This window comes from Lactuca sativa, chromosome 1, assembly GCF_002870075.4.
Source record: "Lactuca sativa cultivar Salinas chromosome 1, Lsat_Salinas_v11, whole genome shotgun sequence".
Taxonomy (NCBI): domain Eukaryota; kingdom Viridiplantae; phylum Streptophyta; class Magnoliopsida; order Asterales; family Asteraceae; genus Lactuca; species Lactuca sativa.
This window is the reverse complement of record NC_056623.2, coordinates 171,175,338-171,197,102: the sequence shown is the minus strand read 5'-3', so window position 1 is coordinate 171,197,102 and position 21,765 is coordinate 171,175,338. Positions and strand designations below refer to the sequence as shown.

Genomic DNA, 21,765 nt, shown 5'->3' with positions numbered 1-21,765 from the left:
TAAGTTGAACTAAAATTTATATATAAGTTGATCTTCTAAGGTTATATTTAAAATAACAATTTAAGTGTTTTATACAAATTGTTCAAAAGTTGTAGCTTTAAAATGATAATGGTTTACATACAACAACATATTATACGTAATAAATTAAATATAATATGTTAAATGTTAAAACATAGCTTTATAAGTAGAAAAAAATATATTCTTTTAATATTAAAACTTAGTTTATATATGATTACACTTTAGGTTTTATATTTATTTAAGCTTATTAACCAACTTATAATCATTATTAGACATAAATTGAAAAGTCATGGGAGTTTCAAATGAATGTGGTTAAAGGAAAAATGAATGGGAGTTTCAAATGCATGCGATTCAAGAAAAAAAATGTTAGATTTATAATTATACTAGGCGAATCCACGCGCGTTGCGCGGGAATAGAATTATATAGTTAAAATAACAACTTTTACCAAATTATTATTTAATATGTCTACTTTGAAACAAAATGTTAGTAGTAAAACAAACATATAGTTAACATATTAGTTTTATTAAAAATTATAGTTTAACTTTTAAGTCATTGTGATATACACAATTATTTTATAATTTTATAAACCGTTTAAAATTGTGTAAATTATATATCAAATGAATGATAATATAACGGGTAATAAAACGTATGAACAAAAATATAAACTGCAACTTTTAGTAACATAGAAATAGAAAAACATCTATTATAACATTTGTATTCAAAAAGATATATATACAACGAATAATAAAAATTATGAAAAATAAACACTATAACTTTTAATAACATAAAAACACTAAAACATCTATTATAACATTTATATGAACTCTTCATATTTAAATCACAAATCTCTTCAATTACATTAATGTTTTTTAATGTTCAAAACTTTACAACCTTATAAAAGAAAGGAAAATAAAAAGTTATTAGTGATTACTAATTAATAATCATAAGTTAAAAACTCTTAAGTTGTAACTAATAAATATACATAAATTAGAAAACTCTTGAGTTGTAGTGTGAGTTTCAAATGAATGCGGTACTTGGAAATATATATTTATTATTATTATTATTATTATTATTATTATTATTATTATTATTATTATTATTATATTCGTCTAAATAATTGGTTTTGATGCATCATTTTAATCCCTTCAATTATTAAACATAAATATATTTAATTATAAATTTATAACATACATAGGTACATATACATGTTAAACAAATCTCATATAATATATATTTTTTCGTAAATGTCATATGTAATTCTTGTGGTAGTAATATAGATAAATTACTTTCATATGAAGAACATATCATGATAAGTCTATCATAATTACATATCAAATGTTCAAAATTATGTTATCTTTTAAATATTGTCTTTTAAATATGTTGTGTAGGATAACCCAACAAAAGATAATAGAAAATAAACATAATCAAAATAGAAAAACTATAATCAAATAAATAAGAGCATTGGGTCGTTGAATATATAAATAAATATGTTACATAAACATACATTTAAATCAAAAGAAAAAACTAACATTTGTCAACTTTGCTCAAACAAAAAAACCTATATCCATTTTATGAATCTTCTTTCTTCATTTAACACCATTCAACCATAGAAACTTGATGACAATTCTTCACTAACCTGCAATCAAAATATTTTCTTGAAAAAGAAGAATCAGAAAGATATTCCAAGCAAAACATTGATGTTTGGAGAGTCACATTCAAGATTGAATAATACACACAAATCACATATAAAGATTAAATGAGAAACTGAATATAAAGAAAGAATAGCAAAGCTTCATTTGTTTTAGTTGAAAGAAAAAATCATATTACAATTACCATCGATGAGACATAACCCATTTCTTCAAATCATCATATTTGGATCGTGAATACTTCAACTATATGAAAACTTTTGAATCACAATATTTTCAAATCCTTCTTACATGTAAGATTTTATATAACACAAAAGACACAAAAGATTGTCCTTTTTATAGTAAACTTTTCACTAAATATTAAATAAACATAATATAAGTTATAAAACTGTTAAGTGTTAAATCATAATTAAGAAATTTTTTGAGTTGCATTAGTTAATAAAGGAGGTTTCAAATACATGAAATTCAAGAAAAAATGTTAGCTTTATATATATATATATATATATATATATATATATATATATATATATATATATATATATTATTTCTTTCCTTGGGTGTAGGAATGAATCATACTTTTATGATAAAAAGTGACATGACGTCTATATGACAGTGAAGGGAATATAGTTTCTATGAGACTACTCCCTCCAGCCTTGTAATTATATGTTTCTTATTTATAATGTAGTTGTAATGGAAATTTATAATATGATGTTGCGTCTAAAAATTAAAATACACAGTTTGATAATTAAAGTATCAAGATTAAAATTATTAATTTCTTATTTTTGCTTTTATGAATTTAATCTAATTATAATTTATTTTTATTATATAATATAGATTTAAAACAACAAATTTATGTAATAAATAGTTTAATAACCAGATACATTGCAAGTTAATTTGTTTATGTTTAAAGGTATTTTAATAAAAAATAATCAATTTACAAGGACAATTGTAATTTGAAAACCCCCATTAACATGCAATAATATATGATGAAATTGGAGTATGAGCGTAGTTTTAGATCCCCATGATTGTCTTGAAGACCTAATTTGTACTTTTTTGGTGTAACCTCTAAATACCATCATTCATACTCACCCAAACCAATAACCATACTTCTTCTTTAATCCACTTTTCTTTTTCATTCTTTTGAGTTTTGAGATTGATGATTGTTACCAACAACCTACTCCTAATGTATTTTTCAAATATTAAAATAGGCTTAAAGTTTAAGCCGTATATTAAAAATGGGTGGATGTCCTTGAACATGAGAACAAACAGCGACATAAAAGTAAAAGACAAAGTATTTATATTCACAAAAATAATAGTATTATCCTTCAAGAGTTGCTTAAAAAGCCCCAAAAGACTCTTCCCAATAAAAGTCCAAATCCCATGAAGCATAAACTGAGCCAAGTTTTAAGCTTTTAATGTCCCATCATCTCCCTTCTAATATTCTCTCATACATAAAAGAAATAAACTTCTAAAATCTCAAAAAAATGGCCACTTTGAGTACCCTGGAACTCATGCTTCATGAAATTCAAAACCAAGAAAATATTGGTGATCATGGAGGGATGCCTGTGTTACCACAACGCCCCGTCTCTAAAGCTCGAATACCAACCCGGAGAACTAGAAGGGCAATCTTGTCATTTCATTTGCAAGAGTTTGGTGGCAAGAAGAAGGAAGAGTTTGTTGATGGCAGCCCTGGTCTTAGTAAGGTGAAACACAAAAAATCTTTCTTTATGGTATATAATATATACATATACGTATATATATTATATTATTATACGTAGAATCAACATTGGATTTGTTATACAGAACAATGAAGATGAAAAAGAAAAGAGTATAATCATAATACAAAAATGTTTTCGTGGATACCTAGCACGCCTCCAATATTACAAGCTCACGGAAGGGATTATTACGCTTCAATCATGTAAGTCATTTATTTATAATCATTTTACAAAAGTATGTTGTTATTTGCATAATCACTTGATTTCACAGTTGTTCGTGGCGAAAATGCAAGAAGAGAGTTCAAAAAATGGTCAAAAATGCCCACACAAACACATGTTAATCAAGAGTTCGTGTGGAAACCATTAAGGAACAGGGAGACAACTATCGTATATTTGCAATCTGGTGAGACCAATGAGACATTGTCTGTGAGCTTGATGAGCCGTTTATCAAGCCAACAAGTTCTTATGGTTTCTATTTTCTTTTATTTTTAGTGGTTCGAGATTGGTTAAGTCGAAGGCACCCTAATTATATGCAAAATGCATCCAGTGAGAACATGAATGACGCAAACAACCTACACAACGATAACATAGAAAACGAGGTATGCGTAATTTACTTTAGGAACTCTACTTACTAGACACCATGTTTAGAACAATACATGTGTTTGATATGCATTGACCTAAGTAAGACTAATGTTGACTAGACAAAAATTACAGTTTAATTTCAATGTGACAACAAATCACTCTTGATTTATAGTCTATACAAAAAGTAAGATAATATGGTCGAGACATAAAATATAATTTTTTGGTAAATAGTGAAATTGGTGGGATTGAGACTGACTCTTAATATATGTTGTCCTAAACATACATGAGCTGAAAAAAAAAAATACCCCACAGATCAACGATTAAACAATATATTATGGAAATCTTATTGTTCTATTCGCTTTTTAGCTAATAAAAACTCCCCATTTTTATTATTAAATGTGTTTTATTGACCAGTAAACCCAAGTTAAATTATTAAAAGTGAGTGACTCTTAAACAAAAAGACATTGAGATTTTCAACAGTCAAATTGTCAAAAAAATATGAATGATTATCCATATGAAAAGAATCTCACAAGAGCTTGAAAAGAAATAAAATATTAATCGAGCCAAAGAATGTGGATTCAACGAACTGCTTTTTATGAAGACCTTACCATATTTAACTTTTAAATCAAAATTTCATTTAAATTTTAAAATATTTAAAAGAAAAATATTGTTTAATCTGCCAACTAATCTTAAAAGTTTTTTTTTTGTTTAATTATTATATTAAATGAAAATCTTTTCACTATTATTTAGCACCTTAAAAATATTGGTTTTGTTTGTTATTAAAAAATTATTAATTTTGTTTAATTATTCTACAAATGAAAAGAATATTATTTTTTTTAGTTATGAAAACAATATTATTTGTTTTGATTCTTATATTAAATAAAATCCTTTGTTATTGTAATGCAGCAGCACCTTTAAAGTACGGTTTTGTTTAGTTATGAAAACGTACACTACTACTATAATTGAATTTGGGGGTACATCGAACTTCATCTATTATATTATATCAATTAAATGCCAGGCGATGGCCCAGTTCACCCTTCTATTGGGCCGGGTCTGGAACAAAAGATATGAATACACCCCATCATTCTCCTTCTTATACAAAGCCTGTTTAGTAGAGTTGGAATTCAAACATACCCATAACCATAAAAATATGAGAAATTAAATATCATCTTACATTTTAATTTTTACTATTCTCCTACCCACATTAAATGGTGACAAGTGGAGTAAAATATTATCAGTTTCATTAAGTTATTAAATATGACACATGTCAATATTTGATATGGTAGAAAGATAAGTAGAAATAAAATATAAGAAAATATATAATTTCTCTAAAAGTATATATAGTGTTGAAATATCTTGTCTAAATGACTTGAAATCGTTGCAGGAACATATCTCGGTGTCAGAACCTTATATCCGTGACCTTCAACGACAAGTATTGAGAACAGAGGCCGCCTTACGCCACAAGAAACGTGAAAACTCCCTATTGGCGCTCCAAATTCAACAAATCGATTCAAAATGGGAGTTACACAAGGCTGAGATGAGCTTGAAGGAGAAAACATGGCAAGACGAGTTCACCTCTATTCAAGTATGTTCATCATTCTGCCATTATATAATAATAATAATAATAATAATAATAATAATAATAATAATAAAATATCTTAATTTATTCACATATTATAACAGCATAATTTTATTTATTTTTATTACAACATTGAACCTTTCTTATCAAGCCATTATTTTTACTAAAGTCTACCACTTTGTAAACTTATAATTTTTCCAAGGAAGATATAGTATTTTGAAGTATTTATCCGATTAAAATAATGAAAATATATTATTTAATTTGAAGTTCATGGTAGGTAAAATTTTCAAATACAGTGATAGAAATATAAAAAATGAAAGTATGGTTCTATAGACAAATAAGTGTATCAAGTAAATTACACGAATGGTCCCTATGGTTTTAGCATAATTTGCGCGTTTAGTCCTTAACTTATTTTTTTAACTCAGAAGGTACCTACTGTTTGTTTTTGTTACGCGTTTGGTCCCTCTCTTACCTAAAAATACTATTTTTCCTATTATTTTTTTAATTTATTTAAATAAACATACCCTCAACCCTGCCCCCTCACCTTATCTTACCTACCCCATAATTTTTCCCTATTTTAATAATAATATTTTTAGGTAAGACAGAGACCAAACACGTAACAAAAACAAATAGTAGGGACCAAGTGCGTAGCAAAAACAAACAGTAGGGACATTCCGAGTTAAAAAAATAAATTAGGGACCAAACGTGCAAATTAACCCAAACCATAGGGATCTTTCGTGTAATTTACTCTATATATTGTCATTCTTGCACTTCCATAATATTTACATGAAACAAGAGCCTTTTTTTTCTTCTTCAGATGAGCTTAGCTGCAACTCGAGAAAGAACAAAAAGCGAAATCATTCATTTCCCCCAAAACCCTAGTCGACGACACGACAATGGCAAAATAGATCTTACAATTAGACAGATACTTGAGCTGCAAGAAAACGATTTTAGTTTTCGCATGCACAATATACATAATTTTGAAAAGTGTCAAAAACAAGAGCTTAGAAAGTTGAAGGGTCGATTCAAGTCATGGAAAAAAGAGTTCAAAGCTCGATTACAAGATGTAAAGAAAACAATTAATAGATTTGATGAGGCTGGTAGGACAAAAAAAGTACATAAAAGATGTTGGGTGGCTTAGTTTATCCAAAAGATTCAAATCATAATCACACATATATACATACCATTACAAGTTAAAGAAGAAAAATTAATTTCTCTTTAAAGAATTGTCCTTTCCAATACTTTTGATATTTCCCTTTTAGACTTTGGAATTCAAGCCCATATATATTGTATATTGAACCTTTGAGTTTAGGCAAGATTTTTTTTTTCCGAGATTGAAGTTTTGGTGGTAAGTTTAAGGTATGAAATCAACTTTAAGGATATAAATGCTTGTATAATACTTGTTAGGTATCATTCTTGAGTTTATTCGTTGAGTCAGTTAAGAATTAAGGACTAGAAGAACCATATTTTGTTGACCACCATTAATGATGGTTGGAACAAGCTAATAATCACCTAAAAAGTGGCTAATTTTGGTTTGAATTTACTGAAAATCGAGCACATGCACAATGATTTCTAGCAAAGTGAAACTACAATAAAGAGAAAGTCGAAAATTTTCAGGACTACACGTTCAACCAAGCTATATAATAATGATTTAAAACTGAATTTCACTATTTATAGTAACCAAACAACGTAAAGAAAGAAAATAAAAAAGAGAAGAACATCAAGATTTTTTATGCGGAATCCAAACGTGAAAAAAAAATACCAGGGACATGTGATGCCGAGAAAGGCTTCAATATATTATTGAGGAGTTTACAATACTTCTAAAATATACAAAATACAAGAGACTTAAGCCTCTATATTTAAAAGCAATGTGATATCAATATGCATCAACATGACTAATACTTAGGCTAAAAAGTATATCTAAAAGGAAAACTGAACTAAACTATATGAACTGATAGCCTAATTAAAACAACGACGGGAAGTTTGGAGACATATATTCAGCAATATCCACATTGGCTCCTAAAGTCAAAACATCAACTAATCAATAACAATGGTTCTTGAATCTTCATAGAAATCTTAAAAGAAAATTAGTAATAGAAATGGTCTTCAAATGAAAAATGTATCCCTTACTAAGAACCTCTTAGTTCAATTACGAACTTACACACCCACCAAGTTCATACATAACTTAAACTTGGATATGGGAAGACATTTAGTAAAACATATCAATTGGATTTTCATTGGCGTTGATCTTGCTTACAACGAGCTCGCCTGTAGCAATTACCTATGAAACATAGCATACATCATTGTGCTTTTCCAGACTATGAAACATATGATCCTTGGTTAGGAAACTTGCAATATTATTGTCGAAAAACAATGTACTGACCATTAATCAGAGCAAATAGCTTATTAAAGTTCTTCCATTACAACCATATATTCATTTCAATATTAGATAATGCAAATGTAGATTATAATTGTGCTTTCTAGATAATAGCATAATTGACCAAAGTGAATACACACCTTGTAATAATTCTTTTGTCCGGTGGGCGGAGCTTGAAGTTTTGATTTGGGGGCCGAAAATAGAATATATATAAAACTTAAAGAATAGGTGGGCCTAAGTCAAAATTTATAGTTTTAGGTATAATATGTAATTTTTTAATACTTAACGACTAATTATAGAAAAAAATAGGGGGTCACACCCCCTGACCCTACATAACCTCCGCCAGTGCTTTTGTCTAAATATTTTCCATAATCATAATCCACATATTCAAAGTACCCGTGTTATTAATTTTTCCAAAACATAAACATAAACGTATAGAAGATACACCATGTAAAAAAAATCCATTTGACATCATTCCAATGCTCCTTTCCCATGTTCTCTCTCTCTCTCTCTCAATATATATATATATATATATATATATATATATATATATATATATATATATATATGAGACGGTTCACCTGAGATTAAAAAAAAGTAGATATCTTGATATTCAACCTCAGCCACATATTTCTCATTTGCCGCTCTAACGTTCTAGTGTACCGACATCAGGAGGGTATGCCTAATCATAAATGATTATATGACAGAGAGGTATAATCATATATGATTATGCATGTTTATACGTATATGTCTAATCATAAATGATTATACATATATGTCTGTTTACAAACTGAGTAATCATAAATGACTATGACAGTTGGTGGCAGAAGAAGTGACAGTGGTATAAGTGACGGAGGTGACAGTGATTGGGTTAGCTGGTATCAGAGGTGGTGGTGGTGGGGATGGTGACGAAGGAGAAAGGAACAGACGACACTATATAATAATTTATGATTATAACAGACATGTCGCGCCGGTATGCTGGAGGGTTAAAGCGACAGATGTGAAATATATGGTTGTTGAATTTCAAGATATATCTATTTTATTTTTAATCTCAACGAAATTTCAAGATATACCTGATCCTTTCCTTATACGCTATGTCCCCTTCATCTCGTCTCTCTCATTCTCTTCATCCCGCATCCCTTTGATCGTCAAAGCACCTCCCGCAATGAACACTTTAGCCCACATCATCCCCTCTCCGTCGACCGCCTCCCCCCGCCTTCCAACAACCAACCTACCTCAGTCAACAATCAACGCCTTCGACGACTTACCACTATTTCTTTAATCGATCACCACTACGACAACCTAATATCTACGCTCTCTCACTTCTTCCAAAATCCTTCCATCTCTCCACTATCACTGGCGTCGGAAGCCTAACGCTCGACATTTCGCCGCAGATCCATTCAATTTAGTAAAAAAGGAGAAATTGAAACGAAATGGTGTGATTCTGCTTTTTGGTTGACCAAACTTGTCAAGTGAGACGGTGGAAGCCTGCGGCAGGGCTTTGTTCTAAGTGCGGCGACGGAGCTAGTGTTGCAGATATGAAGACCGCCACCAGGTTTTGCTATGTTTCGTTCTACTGGAAATCGTGGAAAGCTATTATGAGTACTTTCTGTGGCGCGACTCTTAAAACTTACCATTGATTTGATCGATTAGGGCTAGAATTTACCAAGGAAATCGATTATTTGTTGAAACGTGACAATTGCAAATGTTCCCTGGGCTTCAAATTCAGCTGTTCATCCACCCGGTGTTGGTGTTTTACCTGAGACAAATGCATCTAGTGGGGACATGGGATATGAGAAATTCATGGCAGAGATGAGATGAAATGATGATACCGGAGGAAAGGTATGCCTTCATGTCATGCTATAAACCTTTTCTCTTTGTGTGTAACAGTTTTTAAAGATGTTTGGCCATTGATGTTCTGTTTGATTAAGAGATGCCACTTGCATTAGTTTGCACAAGCACTATATACATACAGGATACATAATATGTTTAGTTTTGAAAAGTGTTAATGATAAAATTGGTCGCGAGAGAGAGCTTAAAAAATTACTAAACTAAATCCTAAGGCTTAAAGCCCTAAACACAATTTTGGATTCATTTCCCTTAGTTACATGCTATAGCAGCAAGTTAACTGGTTAATATATAGCAGGTCACAGGGGCGCAATGAATCCAAAAATCATGCATTTAGGGTCTAATTTGAGTGTTCATGACCAAAAGGGTAATTCTCAAAATGTTGGATGTTCAAATTTTGTCATTAACCCTTCAGTATAATTCTGAGTATTTTGATTCTCCTATAAGAATTAAAGGTGTGAGGTTGAATCTCTATGTCTAAAATTGGTTGTTTAGTGCTATATTTTATTTCCAAAGGAGCAATTTTCAGAACATGGCTAAAAGTGTAGTCTAATTCATTCAACCTTGTAAACTGGTTTATTATAATATTTAATAGTAATCATATCTGATTAATCTTAACCATGCTTGTTGAGTAGTTTAATTTATGTATTGAAAATTGAAATCATCCAACATCTCTTTGATTGGTTGGAACTTGGAACTTAGAAACTTTAATGTTGTTGATTCATTGGATTGGTTTCAATTGTTTCTGTACAGTGGGAAATTAGCATGTGTGATATGATGTGTTTTGGTATTTTGCAATTTTGTATTAACCTCCTTTTTGTTTGTGATAATATCGATGTAGCTTGGGCAGGGGTTTGAAAACTTGGAGATCAGATTATAAACCAACCAGAACCAACCACAATTCACAATTTTAACTTGCTATGTTGAGTTTGTTGTTGTGACATTTGTACTTACTTCTTTTGCGCAACTTGCAAATAAAAGTGTGTTTCTTGATTGTTCAACATGACTTCTTCCAGGGCTTATAATACATTTATTTAAATAACTTTTAACCTGGATGATACTTGATTATTATGCTGTGTTATTGCATCTCTCACTCTGAATCTGTTCACCTTCTATGAATTGACTAAGTTCTGTAGTTACTGGTCATGAAAATTAATTTCGAAGCTAATAACTGAGCATTTTCAGGGATTGCATTTGCTTATGGACAAACAAGTAGTGGAAAAACATTTACAATGAATGGGTCTGAGAATGATCCGGGAATTATTCACAGAGATGTCAAATATTTTTGCCAAGATTGACATGGTATGACTATATTTTTATAATTTAACTAGTATATATATATATATATATATATATATATATATATATATATATATATATATATATATTGGAAATTACAATATAATTTTGTTGATTTTGGTTTAGATATATTTCCAATCGTTAAAAATGGATGATGTCACATGTGAATTAATTTAGACGTGATTCATATGTTTATATGTGATTCACATGTGAATCACATGCGATTTACATGTAAATCACATGCGATTCAAATGTAAATCACATGCGATTCACATGTAAAATTACAAGTGAATCGCATATAAATTACATGTGATTCACATGTAAATCACAAGTGAATCACATATGAATTACCTGTGATAAATCACATATAAATCACATGTGATTCACATGTAAATCACAAGTGAATCACATATGAATTACATGTGATTCACATGTAAATCATAAGTGAATCACATATGAATTACATGTGATTCACATGTAATTCACATATAAATTACTTGTGATTCACATATAAATCACATATGAATTACATCTATATGTACACATGTATTTTGTGTGAGTGTTCTTTGTTAATTATTTTTAAAAAATTTCTTATAAATTTCACATTATATCACATTATATAATCAAATGTGAATCTTATATGATATAATAACATGTGTATCTAACCTGATATGTACATACACATTTTTTTAGTGTTCTTGCATTAGTTTTCTTTTTTAATTTTTTTGCAGATTTAGAAGAATTTGTGGAAAATATCGAAGACGTGAAAAGTGATAAATTTGAAAAAAAAAATGGAAATATTGACATGAAGAAATGAATACGCTTTGAAATTTTGTAGCATTTTTTTGTTTTTTATATTTTAGGTTGTATCGAATAAAATACATGTACTATTGTGTTTCTAGATTAGTAATAAAAATGACTTTTTTATAATTTACTTACGAATATAATAATATAAGGAATATGCATTATTGCATTGAAAAAATATGCATATGCACACAAAGCGTAGATTTTTGAAAAAAACGCAACTTTTTTTTAAATGCAGTTTTTTTTTTAAACAAAGATTTCTTTAAAAAACTTGCAGTTTTTTTTTGAAAAAAATTGCAGTTTTTTATTTAAAAATGCATTTTTTTAAAAAGTTGCAGTTTTTTTTTTTTTTTTTTTTTTTTTTTTTTTTTTTTGAAAAAGATACAGTTTTCTTTAAAAAATTGCAGATTTTTTTGAAAAAATTATAATTTTTTTGAAAAAATTATAATTTTTTTGAAAAAATTATAGTTTTTTTGAAAAAATTGCAGTTTTTTTTTGAAAAAAAATGTTGTTTTTTTGAAAAATAATGCAGTTCTTTTGAAAAAAAGTAATGTTTTTTTTTAAAAATGCAGCTTTTTGAAAATAATATTTTTTTCAATTTTTTTTTTCAAAAAATTCATTTTTTCTATAAAAAATTAAAAAATCTGCATTTTTTTTTTAAAATCGAAAAATACTATTTTTAAAAAAATCCTATCTTTTTGAACATTTATATTAATATGATCAATAACACAAAAACAAAACATTAAATGAGGTTGGTAAGATTACGATCATGTCCTTAATAAATTAATTTTGATCCAACGCTCCACTTTTAGTTCTCGGGTTCTCGGAAAACTATGAGTTCTCAACCGATCACATCCATATATGTATATATATATATATATATATATATATATATATATATATATATATATATATATATATATATATATATATAACTTTACTATATTATTAAGCATATTACCTATTTCTTGAAAATTAAGAGTTATACCTATTATAACATCATATACAATCCTATTAAGCATAATAAAAACGTCTGCACATTCTCTTTTGATTGTAACCGACGGTAGTACCTTCTTCCTATGTCTAAACATGGAAAACTCTAATTTCATCTACATACCATTAGTCATCGTTTCTCCAAAATCTTTTATGTCTCTCTAATTGCTCACTTCAATATCTTTCGTCTCTCTAATTGCTCTCTTCTATCTCTCTATATATCATCTCTTATATAAGTTGATTAATAGGTATTACTTGTGGAAGAACTCTTTGCCATCTCTTCTCTCGAGCTCTCTGATAAGAACCCTAATGCATATCCCTCCTATTCCATTTATGGTTCTCGTATCCACATTTGCCTCCTCCGCCATTTAATTTTGACTTTTGCAGTCAAATTTTTAGTATGAAGGTAATATACAGATCCCTATTAAAGATTTATGTGTCTTTTAAGAGTAACTTCTCTAATTCGATTTTAGGAGTTTTTTTATACGACAAGTTCGAATTTAGTTTTTTTCTCATAATTTTTAATCCGCAATGTCTGGCTTGGTTCTTATATTTCTATTTTTATAGTTTTCTTCATTTATGTGATAACTGGTGTTTTCTTATGAAGTTGCCGACGACATCATTAATCAGCCATTTATTCTCCCGAAGCCCCTCTCCAATCGGTTGGAGTTATACAATCTAGGATGGTTAGTTTTCCTTTTGATTTTTTATTTTCTCTTTTCAATAATTTTTATCTATCTGTTTCCCTTTATGTTAACTTCTAGATGTGCTGGTGACGATGGTTATCAGGTAAATTTGAAAATAATGAATCTGTAACGACCCAATTTTCAAGGCCGAAAATTTCATTTTTGAATTAATAAATTTAATAAACATTTTACCAAAACATTGTCGATAAAACATCACATTAGAAAATCATAATGTTGTGTCTCAAACCATAACATTAAAAGTAATGAAAATCAGAGTACAGTTCTAGAAACTCAATGGGGAAACCATGTGTGTGTGTTATGCGCTGTTACACTGCCGACTCCTTCCCCTTCGACAAAGAGGTACCTGAAACCAAAACCAAAACTGTAAGCACAAAGCTTAGTGAGTTCCCCCATCATACCACATACCATACAATATCGTCAGTATCTTTCAACCGGTAACCTTCATCGGTATCTTTCAACCGGTAACCGTCATCGGTATCTTTCAACCGGTAACTGGGGACTATTTCACCCGCTACCACTAGCATACAACAACATATATAAGCATACAGTCAGGCATATCTGGGTACTGACCTACCCTTTGTTCATAAGGACCATTGTCAGGGAAACTAATCGCTACTATACACATAACATATCGTACAAATAAATCTCAAGACCAAAACACATAACCAGACCAAGATAATTATCACAAAGACCATTATCTTCTAAATACCCCCTTTTTGGTGGGCCGACATTGTGGCCTTAGACCCACCCCTACTGAAAGGTAACTCACCTCAATGTCGTGCAGTGTTTGAATTATCCTCAGCACACAAGTCGACTCCCTTCGACTCCTCGATCCCTACACGACAACCTTCAAGTCAACACACAACACGTGCAACCCTAAACAGGGTTAGTCCAAGTCCAGCCAAAGTCAACTTCAAGTTGACCCGACTCGCCGAGTCCCCCACCCTTTACTCGTCCTTATCCACGTCTTGACTCGTCGAGTTTGGCATCGACTCGACGAGTTCCTCTCTTGTATGAACATCGCATGAAACTTATCCAACTCACCAAGTTGTATGAACACTCTTCCAGTCCACCTTCATCTGATGAACAAGTCTTGTCCTCGACTCGCCGAGTTGTATGAACAACTCGTTGAGTTCATCTTCAATCTTAAGGATATTGCCTTGGACTCGTCGAGTCCGTTCTAGTACTCGTCGAGTTCCATGAACTCTAGGTCTAAAATTACGTCCAATGCATTGGGTCACTCTTTCTGTCCGGTTACAACCCTTCTAACACTCAACTCGGTTCTTTTGACCCTCAAAAGATATGGGACTTAAAGCCTTGGACTCGCCAAGTCCCAGGAACGGACTCGCCGAGTCGGTCACGTCCACACTCTAAATCCTCGATTTTTGATGTACAACCTTTGATCAAAAGATAGATCCAAGCTTCTACAATCGATCTAGCACGTAAAGTTAGAAACTTTACGAGCTTGCATGGGACTTTGAGCTCAAAAAGACATAAAACAAGCTCTTATGATGCATGGGAACTTTCATGGGTGCAAAAGCAGCCCCCAACTGCCTTGTGACTCCCTGGACTACGTGATTCAGATGCTCTAACCCCAACCATGTTTGCAATCATGGTTGGCCATCAAAAATGGCTTATAAAAGCCCTAAATCTCCCCAAAAGGGATCTAACCAATGAAAGAGCAAGGTTGCAACTTTTTACCTTCAATGAACTGTAGAAGGTGCACAAAGTCGGGTTCCCTTGGTCTTTACTTGCTTCCTCAAGCTTTTCTCCTTCCTTCTTAAGACCACAAGCACCAAAATCCACCACCAAGGCTTAGATTGCTTCAATAACGGCTAGGGTTTCAATGAGAGGTGTTCTGGGAGCATAAGGGACGTTGTGGCTGACATAACATAGTTTATATAGGGTGCAAACCCTCATATTAGGGTTTTTGTCCATATAGGGTCTACTCGTCGAGTCCGGGTCCCGACTTGTCGAGTCCATTGCTTAAATCCCGCGTCCCATCCCGCTTCTACTTGGCGAGTTGGTCCTTCAACTCGCTGAGTCCAAGGCCAAAATGCACGATATTTAAATAATTAAATAAAAAGAAATACGTAGCAAGAACCAGGTGCTACAAATCTCCCCCACTTATTTTAGACTTCGTCCTCGAAGTCTGCTGCTCGTTCCTAAAACAACTCTGGGTAATGCTCCATCATCTCGTCCACCGGCTCCCAAGTCCATTCCGAGCCCTTTCGGTGCTGCCATTGCACCTTCACGAGCTCCACCCTCTTGTTCCTCAAATCCTTTGACTTCCGGTCGAGGATTGCCACAGGATCGCTCGATGTAATTCAGACTGCCATCAACTTGAATGTCTTCCTAGGGCACCACTGCCGAGTCGTCCACCGGGCACTTTCACAGTTGAGAAACATGGAAAGTGCTGTGTATATGACTGAGTTTGGCTGGCAGATCCAACCTATACGTCACCTTGCCCACCCGAGCTATAACCCTGAATGGTCCAATGTACCTGGGGCCCAATTAGCTCCGTTTCCTGAATCGGATAACGCCCTTCCATGGAGACACCTTCAAGAGAACCATATTCCCGACCTAGAACTCCAAGTCTAATCGGCGCTTATCGGCATAGCTTTTTTGCCGACTCTGAGTAGTCTGGAGCCTGCTCCTGACCTGCTGAATCCTTTCTGTCGTCTTGAGCACTACATCGGTGCTTCCCATGACCCTCTGGCCAACCTCGCCCCAACATATTGGGGTCCTGCACTTCCTCCCGTATAACATCTTAAAGGGAGGACGATCGATACTCGCGTGGTAGCTGTTGTTGTAGGAGAACTCAGTCAACGGAAGGTAAGTATCCCAACTACCTCCAAAATCTAACACACACGCCCACAACATATGCTCCAGAGTCTGGATGGTCTGCTCGCTCTGGCCATCCGTCTGTGGGTGAAAAGAATGTAGACGAGTGCCCAACTCGTTGTGGAATTTCTTTCAAAACCTGGAAGTGTAGCGAACATCCCTGTCTGAAATCACCGACACTGGCACCCCGTGCCGCGTCACCACCTCCTTGATATAGATGTCGGCCAGCTTTTCGGCCGAGATACTCTCCTGAATCGGAATAAAATCGGCGCTCTTGGTCAACCAATCGACGATGACCCAAATCGAATCCACTCCCCGTGTGGTATTGGGAAGTTTTGTGATAAAATCCATCATAATGTCTTCATATTTCCACAGAGGGATATCCAACGGCTGCATCTTGCCGTGAGGTCTCTGATGCTCAGCCTTGACCTTCTTGTAGGTCAAGCACCGCTCCACATACCATGCCACATCCCGCTTCATGTAGGGCCACCAATAGTTCAGACGAAGGTCCCTATACATCTTCGTCGCCCTGGGATGAATGGAGAATCGAGATTTGTGCGCCTCCTCCATCAGAACCGGGCGCACTCCCCCGTGGTACGGCACCCACACCCTACAGTGTAGTGTCATTAGTCCTCGGCTGTCATAGTCGAAGGAGGAAACCTGCCCCACTATCTACTCGCTCTTCTAATGTTCCTCCTTCATGGCCTCTTGTTGGGCCTCCCGAATCCGCTCCAACAGTGGAGTCACCACTGTCATCCTCAGACAGACATCCCTAATCGGCGCTGCCTTGCGGCTAAGCGCGTCGGCCACTACATTGGCCTTCCCCGGATGGTAAAGGATCTCACAATCGTAATCCTTCACCACGTCCAACCATCGACGCTGCCTCATGTTCAGATTCGACTGATCTATGAGGTACCTCAAGCTTTTGTGGTCCGTGTAGATGGTACACCGGACCCCATAGAGGTAATGACGCTAAATCTTGAGGGCGAAAACAACAACCCCCAGCTCCAAATCATGCGTCGGGTAATTCACCTCGTGAGGTTTCAGCTGCCTTGATGCGTAAGCAATGACATGCCCTCTCTGCATCAGTACTGCGCCCAAACCCGAGATGGACGCATTGCAGTACACAACAAAATCCTCCATGCCCTCTGGCAGGGCTAAGATTGGTGCCTCGCACAATCTATGTCTCAGTGTCTCGAACGCAGTCTGCTGCTCAGGCCCCAAACGAAAGACCACGACTTCCTCGTTAGCCTGGTTAGGGGTACGACTATCTTGGAGAAATCCTGGATGAATCTCCAATAGTAGCCGGCTAATACTTGGAAACTCCAAATCTCAGATGGAGACCTCGGAACCTCCCATCTCATCACTGCCTCCACCTTGGCCGGATCTACCGAAATCCCGTTCTGGTTGACAAGGTGCCCAATAAACTGCACCTCGTGCAACCAAAACTCACACTTGGAGAACTTAGCATACAAGCTCTCCCTTCTCAAAGTCTCCAGAACCTCTCGCATGTGACCCTCGTGCTCCCCCTGCTACTTGGAATAAACCAAGATGTCATCAATAACCACTATCAACGACTGGTCTAACATCTGGTCTACACACGCGATTCATGAGGTCCATGAATGCGGCAGGAGCATTGGTGAGCCCGAAGGGCATCACCAATAATTCGCAATGGCCATAGCGCGTACGGAACGCAGTCTTCTGTACATCCTCCTCTCTGACCCTCATCTGGTGGTATCCTGAACGCAGATCAATCTTGGAGAACCAAGATGCTCCCTGTAGATGGTCAAAGAGATTATCGATCCGTAGGAGTGGGTAACGGTTCTTCACCGTCACCTTATTCAGCTCTCGATAATCTATACACATCCGATGCGACCCGTCCTTCTTCTTCACAAACAAAATCGGGGCTTCCCAGGGTGAAGTGCTCGGTCTAATGAACCTCTTGTCTAAAAGCTCCTACAACTGTGTAGACAACTCCTTCATCTCAGGAGGAGCCAACCGATACGGTGCCTTGGCTATTGGATCCGCACCAGGGACTAGGTCGATCCTAAACTCCACCTGCTTCTCTGGGGGTATCCCAGGCAACTCCTCAAGGAATATGTCCGTAAACTCTCGCACCACGGGCACATCGCCCACCGTCGCCCTTCCCGCCTCCTGGGTGTCCATAACATAGGCGACAAAACCTGCGAAACCCTACTGGAGGTAGCGCCTAGCCCTCGCTGCCGAACATAAGGCTGGTCCTCGCTGTGGCCTTTCGCCCTGAACCACCAGCTCTCCCCAACTAGGGGTCTTAATCCGCACTGACTGCTGCGCGTAGTTAATCAATGCCCCATTGGGGCTCATCCAATCCATACCGATAATAACCTTGTTCCCCCCGCAAAGGTATGGGAACCAAGTCCACCAGGTAACGTTCATCGAACAGCCTCAAAACACAATCCTGGTAGACTTTTGACACTCGTACTGACCCGTCATCCGCAATCTTGACCTCTAGAGGGCAATCCAACATGCCCGAAGACTCCGAAAACTTCTTGCTAAGTGCAAGAGAGACAAATGATCGGGTGGCACCCGAATCAAAGAACACCTAAACTGGGATACCGTTCACATGGAACAATCCTAAGCAAGGCACATAATATATCAAAATCACAACGACATAGCATAAAACATAAATATAAGAAATCATACCCATCACCACATCGGGTGCAGCGCGTGCCTCCTCGGCTGTCAGCTGAAATGCTCAGCACCGAACCACTGGAGCCTCCAACTTGGCCTTCCGGCCATCCACAACCCGTGCTGCCACTGGAGTCGGCGCCACTGCCGGCGCCGCTGCTGCTGTCAATCTAGGGCAATTGGCCTTTTTATGGCCCTTCGAATTGCAATGAAAGAAAATTAGGTCTGATATCTGAATCGCATGAGTAGGGGCAGTACAATCTCTACCAAAATGCCCAACCTTGTCACACCTATAGCAGCCTGAACTCGGCCCAGTGCGACAAGCTCACTCGTGTGACCGACCGCATTTCCCACATCGGTCCCGCCCTGACTGGCCTTTTGGCTGACCATCGGATCCCTTGGGCTTCTTCCCCGAAGCCCCCATCGTCAGCCCCTCTGCTGCCTTCCTCTTCCGTATGTGCTCCAAATCAATCTCCCTCTCCCTATTCCTAGTAATTATGGAATCCAAGGTAGGGCAAGCTGAGAAACTGACATGCTCCCGGATGTCAACTCATAGCATATCATGGTAGCGGCTCCTCTTCATGTCCTCATCACCCGCATACTGGGGCACCAGCAATGCCATCTCCCAGAACTTAGCGGTGATCTTCGCCACAGTCTCTGTAGTCTGTCTCATATCCAAGAATTCCCTGGCCAGCTGCTGAAGCTCCACAACTGGCGCAAACTCCGCCCTGAATCTGGTCACAAAGTCTGACTAGGTTATAGCCTCAACAGTCGAGGCTCCCAGAGAGTCACCAACCGATTCCCACCAATCTCTGGCCCTGTCTCTCAAACACCCTACATCGAAATGGACCTTTGACCCTTCCGGGTAGAAGCTCGTTAGCTGCATAGACTCAATGTCTGCGATCCATCTCCTAGCAGCAATAGGGTCCTTCACCCCATGGAAATCCGACGCACGACTCCCTCTGACGTCCTTAAAGGATAGTGGGCGTGGTCCTGACTGGCTGGTCGCCATGTCACTCCTGAATGCCCTGAGGCGGTCCTTCATCAGCTCAATGATCCCCTCCTTGATCGACCCGAAGATAACCGGTGTCACATCAAGGATACCTCTCGTGATCTTGGACGCGATGAACTCGCGTAACCTATCATCCACATGCTCGGATCCGGCGCCCAAGCCCGATCCTGACCCAAATCCTGAAGCTCCTGCTCCATGTCGCGTGACCACCATTCTGAAACAATAGACATACGAATGTCACGGTCACATATACCTTTTAGAGGTCTCACACACTTCCCAAGTTTCCAGGTACCATCTAGGCCCTCCTTAATTCGAGTATGATTCCTCTACTTTCAGTAGTATGGGCCCATACTACCTTCCACATCTACCTGTACTTTCCTCAAGGATTGCTTTGACTTCACCAAGTCCCTTTTACCGATACCCTTTCCACTGACCTCATCCTAGGCTTCCTTAGGGCACTCTCCGACCCACTCTCCGCCATCAGCTGCACTAGGAGTCCCCACCACCTCCCCCTAACTAACTTGCGGATACTATTACATATATGTTCCTTAGCTAGTTGAAGATGGTCAGAACCCCCATAGCACAAAGCAAGCAGCATTCGTGCATTGGGTAACCAATCAGGCATAACCTACACAGGCCATCCTACTGCTGACTAAGTAATCCTAGCATACAGCTCATACAACAGGCATCCTCCCTAGACCCTTAGCCCTAACTAGCATGCAATTCTCAGAATCATATATCAGGCACACCCGCCATCCTCCTAGATCCTTAGCCCTATTCTAGCATGCAGTTTTCTGAATCAAAACCATATAGCATAACATAGCAAGTATGGGTATCTTGGGGAAAACTTACTTGAGCCCGGCCGGTCACACGCATCACACACCTCGTTTTTCTTAAAACTCCTCAATCTAGATTTTAGAAAACCATTTTCCTAGTAAAAATCTTTTAGTCCCTCGGTTTGAGTCAGGACACCCCCAAGGGTGCGTCCGAATCCCTCAAACCAGGGCTCTGCTACCAACTTGTAACGACCCAATTTTCAAGGCCGAAAATTTCATTTTTGAATTAATAAATTTAATAAACATTTTACCAAAACATTTTCGATAAAAAATCACATTACAAAATCATAAGGTTGTGTCTCCAACCATAACATCAAAAGTAATGAAAATCAGAGTGCGGTCCCAGAAACTCAATGCGGAAACCATGTGTGTGTGTGTTATATGCACTGCACACCGCCGACTCCTTCCCCTTCGACAAAGAGGTACCTGAAACCAAAACCAAAACTGTAAGCACAAAGCTTAGTGAGTTCCCACATCATACCACATACCATACAATATTGTCGGTATCTTTCAACCGGTAACCTTCATTGGTATCTTTCAACCAGTAACCGTCATCAGTATCTTTTAACCGGTAACCATCATCGGTATCTTTCAACCGGTAATCAACATCAGTATCTTTCAACCGGTAACCGTCATCTGTATCTTTCAACCGGTAACTAGGGGCTATTTCACCCCTACCACTAGCATACAACAACAGATATAAGCATACAGTCAGGCATATCCGGGTACTGACCTACCCTTTGGTCCTTAGGACCACTGTCAGGGAAACTAATCCATACTATACACAAAACATATCATACAGATAAATCTCATGACCATAACACATAACCAGACCAAG

At 36.1% G+C, this 21,765-nt stretch overlaps 1 protein-coding gene and 1 pseudogene across 1 annotated transcript; both read left to right on the top strand.

The window, feature by feature from the left end:
- Window positions 1–3,028: 3,028 nt before the first annotated feature.
- LOC111900558 (myosin-2) lies at window positions 3,029–6,839 on the top strand. Its single transcript, XM_023896436.3, has 6 exons — window positions 3,029–3,367; window positions 3,468–3,582; window positions 3,651–3,782; window positions 3,872–3,978; window positions 5,346–5,546; window positions 6,358–6,839. The coding sequence occupies exons 1-6, from the start codon at window positions 3,149–3,151 to the stop codon at window positions 6,679–6,681; spliced, it is 1,098 nt and encodes a 365-aa protein (XP_023752204.1). The 5' UTR covers window positions 3,029–3,148; the 3' UTR covers window positions 6,682–6,839.
- Window positions 6,840–9,350: 2,511 nt separating this feature from the next.
- Window positions 9,351–9,580, top strand: LOC111900566 (uncharacterized; annotated as a pseudogene).
- Window positions 9,581–21,765: the final 12,185 nt, after the last annotated feature.